Source organism: Triticum dicoccoides, chromosome 1B, assembly GCF_002162155.2.
Source record: "Triticum dicoccoides isolate Atlit2015 ecotype Zavitan chromosome 1B, WEW_v2.0, whole genome shotgun sequence".
NCBI lineage: Eukaryota > Viridiplantae > Streptophyta > Magnoliopsida > Poales > Poaceae > Triticum > Triticum dicoccoides.
The window spans coordinates 709,864,159-709,872,537 of record NC_041381.1 but is presented as its reverse complement, the minus strand read 5'-3'; the positions used below and the strand labels follow the sequence as shown (position 1 = coordinate 709,872,537).

Below are 8,379 nucleotides of genomic sequence, written 5' to 3'. Positions count from 1 at the left end.
TCATGCGCGGTCAAGCGATGTATATTTGCATCACTTGGTGGTGCATTTTACATCAGATGTAAAATCTAAGGGTATTTTTTTTTTTGCATCTGCATCATTTGTTGGAGGGACGTTTTTTAACCTAAGTGACGTATATTTCTGTATTTTTTTTAGGAGACGCACCCATGGAGCTGCCAAGAATGAATGTGTTGGAATACTTAAAATTTCATGTGAGGATATAAGAAACACACCCGTGGGCCTCTGGGCCTGTCAAAAATGATGATTACTCTCAAATGACACACCCACGTGTGTAAAGAGCCCCAAGCCGAGCGAGGCAGCAAAGAGAGAGGAAGACAGCCATGTGATGATTGACCGGTCAACTCCTGGGAAGTCCTTAGTTTGCCGGGCCCACAGGAAATGATTTGTCTGAGACCTGGGAGAGAGAGAGGGTGGTGCATGGCAGCATCCAATTCTGGGGAGTGCATGCATGCTTGCTTGTTGCTTGGCAGCAAAAGGCAGGCTAATTTTGGTACCAAAACGCATGCAAGTTTAAGACAAGCGCGCAGTAAGTTTGATCCATTCCACTGCATACGGCCGGCCACGATCGAGACAAAGCGCAGCAAGCAAGGAGAGGAGATCGATCATCCATTCATGGCGCCCGGCGGGCTTGTGCTCCTCGGCCTCCTTCTCCTAGTGCTAGTGGACGCGCTTGCCGCCGTCCACATCGACATCGCGGCCGCCCTCTTCCACTCGCACGACCACCTCGGCGGCAACAAGCAGCACAAGGACAAGTCTTCTTCTTCCTCCTCCTTGCCTTCATGGCCGGACGGCAACGCCGCGACCTACCTTCCGCCGAAGCAGAAGGAGAAGGCTTCTCCTTCTTGGCCAGACGCTAACGCCGCGGATTTCTTCGCGGAGGCGGCCAAGAAGGGGCTGCGGTCCTTCACCGGCGGGCGGGGCGGGTACAAGACGATGACGACGGAGTTCCTGGACGCGCACAACCGGGTGCGGGCCAAGTACGGCGTGCCGCCGCTGCGGTGGAGCAATAAGCTGGCGCGGTACGCGCGGCGGTGGTCGGACGCGCGGCGGTTCGACTGCGTGATGATGCACTCGGTGGGTTCACCCTACGGCGAGAACGTGTTCTGGGGCACCGGGTGGGACTGGAAGGCCGTGGAGGCCGTGGGCGACTGGGCCAGCGAGTCCTCCTTCTACGACTGGCGGGCGCAGGCCTGCCACCCGGGCCAGGTCTGCGAGCACTTCACCCAGATCGTCTGGCGGACCACCAAGTACGTCGGCTGCGGCCGGGCCGAGTGCCTCGCCGGCGGCGTCTTCATCACCTGCTCCTACGACCCGCCCGGGAACTGGAAGGGAGAGGTGCCGCTCACCTAATTATAATTAATTAATAGTAGAAGCCCATTTGCCTCTTTATATTGGGCTGGGCTGGGCTGGGCTTGGACTACACCTCTAATTTTCATTTTCTTTTTTTATTAGCCAGCTAGCTTGTCTTAATTTACTCGACTTTTTTTACTTAATTTACTCGATTTGGGACTAGCATTTTTTTGATCTGCCAGGCTCTACACTGTGTAATATCTTTGGCCCGCGACACTCAATTTTAGCTTTCAGTACTCTACGCATACTTTTTACATCACACAATCTCACCATGCTATGGATATAGGCATTATCTTCAACAATATACGAAAATGATGCACTTCAATTCCTTGCTCAACTAAAAACAACCCTTGTTTTTTTCCTTTTGAGTTCCAGTACACACCATAGGCTAGAAGCCCAAAGACAACACCTTTTTTCTTAAAAAAGACATGTCATTTTCGTTAATTAAGGAGAGAGTGGGAATTGGCTAGTTAATTTGCGGCTAGAGCACCAAGTACATGGATTGTAGCTAGGCTGAGTGCCACGCAGGCATCGTCTTCATCACTTGATCCTATGGCGTGACATGAAACTGTAAGGGCGAGGTGTGCTCACGGGACCTTCTATTTGACGCTCTATTCGTCAAATATGGGCGTGATGCATAGAGTGCATCCTGACTGGGCCGACCCATTGCCTGCAACATTGTCGCGATGTGCGCATTGTGCCAAAAGTTTTTTCCTAGCGATTTTTGTTTATTTAATGCGTTATTTATTTAGTTTTAGAAAAAAATATTTTAAAAAGAGAACATTTTAAAAATAGCTAACTATTTGAAAATGCTTGTCAAAAAATTTAAAATGTCTGCGAAAATTTTAAATAAACACCGATATTTAAAAAATAGAATATTTTTCAAACTTTTGAACATTTTTTAGAAGCTGCAGACATTTTTTGAATACCAGAAAATTTTAAACATATACTGAAATTAAAAAAAACGAATTTCCAAAACTGCAAATTCAGACAGTCCCAAAACCAGGATTTAAGCTAATTGGGCGCCCATATCTGTGCAAATCCTGGGCATTTTGATGCAGTGAGCGTCAAATTGCCGCCCCTCAATCCATCCATTATTTCGTTTTTATATTGGGCCGGGCTCTCGTCCGTATTAGCAACAAACTAACTTGTTCTACTTAACTCGATTTGAGCCTAACAAGCTCACAATTCTCTGTAATATATCCTTTAGGGCACAAGTTTTTTTTTTTTTTTGAGAAACACACACTTCATTCCTAGGTCACACCGAAGCGATGATTCCCCGGATTTTCTAGTTGAGGATTTTTGGTGAACGATGTAACCTTGTTACCAGTTCTTTTTTTTTTTCCGAGGGGACCTTGTTACCAGTTCAATGAAGTAGGCATGATGACATTCCCTAAAAAAACAGGAGGCGAAGCCAATGCCTCGTAACCAATGCGCGGAAAAGTCTGGAATAATCCAGGACCACAAGAGCCTAACCATCTGAACTATGCTCGTTTCGCCATAACATATATAGGCATTATCAACAACACAAAAAGATGATATTTTCATTGTTCCAGCACCACCAATAAGCAGAGAAGCCTCAGGGGCAACAACAGACTCCATTCAGCACAGAGACCATACATAGAGCCAGTTGAGGGTAGGACAAGAATCAACAAAATGAACCAAGCATATATATATTTATATCAGTAGGTAAAGTAAGTTATTCCATGACCGACAAGATATCTATATATATATTTCTACGAGGCAAGGGAACCAACCTTATTTCTTCTACTTACTCCATAAGGGAGATGGATATGATTAGCTTTCTAACGCGAACAATATAATTAATTATAAGCTACTGATGGATCCGACTCACTCACTCCCTCCCTATACACATCAGTAGTAGTCTTCCTCTTCTTCTCTCTGCTCTCTGTGGTGGATAAATATATAGATGGATGGTGGCGTATATATGCTGCTATTACTACTTGCTCTGGTGACTATTAATCAGTGGCCGTTGTCGCTGGATCCGTAGCCGTAGGGGTTCTTGCTGGCCCAGTTCCACAGGTCTCTGCACATCTCCTCCACCCCATACTTGGCCCTGTTCATTTTCATCACAGCACACCATTCTTATTATTACTGCCTTGTCTTGTTTTACACCATGCATCACAACCAAACTCTCAAGAAAAGATAGTACAACTTATTAGCAACCAAAACAAAGAGCAACTTACTTCCACTTGAGCTCCTTCTCAGCTTTGGCAGTGGCAGCGTACACCGTCTCGGCATCTCCAGCTCTTCTTCCAGCATAAACCAGAGGGATTTTCTGCCGCATCATTACTTTCAGTATTAGTACTGTCTTCACCAGAGCAGAGCATAACATATATGCACGTGAGATGATGATGATGATTGGTTTACCTTTCCGCAAGCCTTCTCGAATGCAGCAACCATTTCCAGCACGGACGTCCCCTTTCCAGTGCCCAGATTGTACACCTCGCACCCTGCAATTAAGCGCAAATCATTACATTGGTTCGTTTACAGCAACATTATTCAGTTAAGCATAATAAGGTCATTCAGTGTCAGCTGTCATGTTCATGGTTGGTGCGCACCTATTCTGTCAGAATCTTCGTAGAGCTTCCTCAGGGCGGCGATGTGGCCGTCAGCCAGGTCAACAACATGGATGTAGTCACGTACCTGCCATAATCATGTGTTGCATACCAATACTAGTTAGTTAGAGGCAGCAAGCAAGACAATTATGCAGGAATGATTGATTGATTTGATTCATCAGTCGGTTGGTTAGTTAGTTAAGGGTTGGATGCATGACAACATACCCCTGTTCCATCCTTGGTGTTGTAGTCGGTCCCATAAACCGTCAGCGCGGGCCGCCTCCCGACAGCGACTTGCTGGACATAGGGCATCAGGTTGTTGGGGACTCCGAGGGGGTCTTCCCCGATGTAGCCACTCGGGTGCGCGCCGACCGGGTTGAAGTACCTCAGCAGGATGATCTTCCAGTCGGGGTCCGAGCGCTGGAGGTCGCGGCAGATGTCTTCAATGACAAGCTGCACACAAGCACACAATCATCGACAGGCGCCAGATCAGATTCTCTCGATGTACTTGAAACATTGATTGACAGGCAACAGAAAACAAGTAGCAATGGCACGTACCTTAGTTCGGCCGTAAGGGTTGGTCGCGGAGAGCGGGAACTCCTCGGTGCAGGGCACCTCCTTGGGCCACCCGTAGACAGTGGCTGATGATGAGAACACAAGCTGCAGGGATGAAATGAAAGGTGTTTTTATTAGCATCCAGATGAGATGATGATGATGACGACAATCATTCGATTCGATGATGTATACTTAATCATATGCCTATACTACTAGTTCCTTCAGCAAGGTGCCAGCATAATTAATCGGTGCAGAGCAGCTTCATTAATTGATGGTGCAGAACAGAGTTGAATGGCCTGCAGTGCAGTGTGCCGCCGTCCTTAAGCCTAACTTATTCAGACCCAGCAGAGAACCAACTGTAATGAAACTGTCTGCGTCCGTCCGTGGTTCTAAAACTCAAATAATGAAGGGAGCACCAACTGTAATGAAACTGTCTGCACCCGTGGTTGTAAACTTATTTAAATTAATACAGCTTCATTGGTTACTGCAGAACAAGTAGGTGCGTAGCAATGGGCTGCTTGCTTGAGCCTGCACACGCCAGCATGCTGCTGTCTATTGTTCAGAATTGAGAGAGTAAACAAAGACCAGCTGTTAAATCCTTTGTTTCTTTTTGACAAATCCTACAGACAGACAGACAGACAGAGGGTAGATAGAAACAAGGACCAACTGTAATGAAACAGCTTGCATCTGTCCCTCTCATTGCTGTAGTCGAGAGAGAATGCCAAGGCCATTGCTGTAGTATTGCCTAGTGCAGAACAAGCAATGGGCCTGAACCTAGGCCACACCGTCCATTATTCAGACATGCCAAGTGTTAAAACCCTTGTGTGTGTGTGTGTGTTTTCTAGAATTCCTAGACAGAACATATAGAGGCAGCAACAGAAAATGGTGCTAGGCAACAAGAGAGGCAGCGCAAGCAAGCAAGCAATCTGGGACCATGAACTAGGTGACAGAAATTATGAGAGACACCTGGTCCAGACAGCCGAGCTAGCTAGAGCCAACGCTCGCTCGCTCGCTCGCTCATTGGTATCCTGTGACCCAGCAATGCAATGAAATGCAAAAGAAAAAGAAAAAGCAGGTATACCTTGTTGCAGCCATGTGCTGCCATGACTTGGAGGAGGGTGATGGTGCCGATGAGGTTGTTGTCGTAGTAAAGCAGGGGCTTCTGCACGCTCTCCCCCACGGCTTTCAGCCCGGCAAAGTGGATCACAGCCTCGAACCTGCTCGACCCAGCCGAATTTAAATTGGAGACCAGGCAGATGATGAGCGACTTGGAGCATAAAACAAACAAACGCTGCTAGTTTATTCATCAGTTCTAAGTAGTAGTATTACTGTGATGATGATGATGATGATTATGATGTGAATGATGGAATATGGAAGAGCATAACCGCCGGGTCCAGCTGTGGATAGCTTGCCTTGCTTGCTAGAGACAACTTTCCAGCCAGCCCGACTCATCAATGGATGGATGGATCAATGAGCAATCAGAGGCTACTACTAGGAGCAGATGACACCTACCGGCCTTAATCAACAACCAACGAAACGATGCACAAGCAGAATGAAAGAGACTAGGATAGTAGTGGCATCGCAGATACGGCTGGCACGACGGCCGGAGGGGACGGGCTAATCAACCATTTCTGGATTTGTTAATTAAGCCGAAAAAAGATGGACTATCTAGCGGTTGGAGGTTGTATGGCACCATGTGACTGACTGACGACGACGGGTACTAGGCTGTACTTCCTCCGTTCGGAATTACTTGTCGCGAAAATGGATGTATCTAGACGTATTTTAGTTCTAGATACATCCATTTCCGAGACAAGTAATTCTGAACGGAGGGAGTAGCACGTAGCACGTACTACTAGTATAGTGCAGATATTGATATACGTACTGGTGAAGAAAGAAAATATAGATACCTTTGGGTCGAGAAGATTTCGTCCAGCGCCTCCTTGTCACGAAGGTCCACCTGCACGCACGCACAATTGCATTGCAGCAAAAATAAATCAATCCATCAGAAATCCGTTTTCTTTTCTTGGGTATGAATTCATTCCATTCGATTCCAAAACAATGACACGGGAAATTGCGGCTGGCGGTATGGTTAGGCATGTATGTATGTAAGGTATATGCTCCTCTAAACTAGTGTAATCTAATCTAATTAATTGTGTTTAAAAAATATAATCTAATGAATCCGTGGTCGAATCAGCAAGCAATCGTCAAGGATGTATGGTATGGATGGAGACCCACCGGCCGGAGACACGCGTTTTCCCCCTCCCTTGCCGTCGTCGTTTGCTTGGTCAGTCACATGCGGAGGCGGAGACGGAGACCGCAAGGACGGAAGGAAAATGTAAGGAAAGTAACCGACTAGGCACGCGTCGCATGCACAAACAAACAAAAGAAGAAGAAGAAAAGGCACGGGCGCGCAGGGTGTGACCCGCCGGCCCGCCGCTCTCTCGCTCGCTCGCCGGCCGGAATCGCGCGGCTGACCGACAACCGAGAAAGAGAAAACACACTCCTTGTTTTACATGTCTAGGGAGACATGGCGTAGAATGGATTCCTTTGTTTCTCGAGTGGGCGAGGAGGAAGGCCCAATTGTAGGAGTAATAATAATAACTCAACCATCAAAAAAATAAAAAATACAAGAGAGCAGCAATTGTTGGGAGGTTCCTTCTTTCTTCTTTCTAGACCAGATAGAGTGCCTTGTGTTTGAAACCGCCACGCCACGCCCTCCCCTCAAACCGGACAAACTCCCCAAAACATTTTTTCTTTTTTTTTAAAAAAAAAACCAGAATTCTACTACTAGTAGAAGTAGTTGCTTATACTATACTTATGAGAAAGAAGAATAGGATGCACCCACGATTAATTCAATTCCTCCTCAAGACAAGGCAAGGCAAGGCAAGGGAATCAACCAAACAAACCAAGGAAAGCGCAATCCAATCTACTGTATGTATGTCCTCCCAAGCAGAGCAGGGCCGGCCGGAGAACAAGGAGGAGATTGGCCGGATATCATGGATGGATCGGAACGGAAACAGAGAGGGAAGGGAAGGGAAGAAAGAAGAAGCAACGAACCTTGCGGAAGTCGAGGCTGTTTTGCGGGGCGTTGGCGAGTTGCCGGACGCGGCGGATGGCCTCCTCGGAGGCGTTGTCGAGGCTGTCGACGACGAGGACGCGGAAGCCCTGGAGCAGCAGCTGCAGCACCGTGTGGCTGCCGATGTACCCCGCGCCGCCCGTCACCAGGATCGTCCGAAGCACCGCAGACACCATCTTCTTCTTCCTCTGATTCCTCTTCTTCTTCTTCTAATTCGACCGACGGGGCGAGATTGGAATGGGAGACAAGAGCGGTTTGTTTGTTTGTTTCTGAGAGAGGGAGAGAGAGGGGGACTTGTGCGTCTCTTCTTCTTGTTTGCAGAGAGGAGAGAGGCAGAGCGCAGGGTCGGATATATATGGAGGACAGGGGAGGCCAGACGGGTCGGGGGTGTCTTTGTCTCTGGCTGTGGGTCCCACCACATCGAGGCGGAGGCGGAGGCATCTCGACTCGACTCAACGCGCGACGGACGATTCCTGATTCCTCCAACCAAACCAAACCAAACCACCGGCCACGTTCGCACCCCTCTTTCTCTCTGCTCTGCTCTGCTCTGCTATCGCTATGGGCCGTACACGTGTACCACACCCCATCCGCCATGGATTACGGATAATTTCACATATTTGACCTGAAGCCTAAATCAATTCACAAACTGACCTGCTTTCAAAAAAAATTTCACTCTGCTGACCCTTTCGTGTGGCGCCCGACAGCTGGGCGCCGCACCCTACTGTGCAGCGCCCATCACTTAGGCGTTGCACATCCTGCCAGCGTGGCAGCCCTGGCCCCACAGACAGCACTGCAGCGCCT

The 8,379-nt window shown here is 47.9% G+C and overlaps 2 protein-coding genes across 2 annotated transcripts; one reads left to right on the top strand and one right to left on the bottom strand.

The window, feature by feature from the left end:
• The first annotated feature begins 583 nt into the window (after positions 1-583).
• Positions 584-1,368, top strand: LOC119349872 (pathogenesis-related protein PRB1-3-like). Its single transcript, XM_037617966.1, has one exon. The coding sequence runs from the start codon at positions 631-633 to the stop codon at positions 1,366-1,368; it is 738 nt and encodes a 245-aa protein (XP_037473863.1). The 5' UTR covers positions 584-630.
• A 1,654-nt stretch (positions 1,369-3,022) lies between these two features.
• On the bottom strand, positions 3,023-7,902 carry LOC119349871 (UDP-glucose 4-epimerase 1-like). The gene is made up of 9 exons (XM_037617965.1): positions 7,560-7,902; positions 6,410-6,459; positions 5,584-5,719; positions 4,506-4,607; positions 4,173-4,400; positions 3,951-4,035; positions 3,760-3,842; positions 3,576-3,667; positions 3,023-3,445 (listed from the first exon to the last, which is right to left on the bottom strand). Exons 1-9 carry the CDS (start codon positions 7,752-7,754, stop codon positions 3,352-3,354), a joined length of 1,065 nt encoding a protein of 354 aa, XP_037473862.1. The 5' UTR covers positions 7,755-7,902; the 3' UTR covers positions 3,023-3,351.
• Between the last annotated feature and the right edge of the window lie 477 nt (positions 7,903-8,379).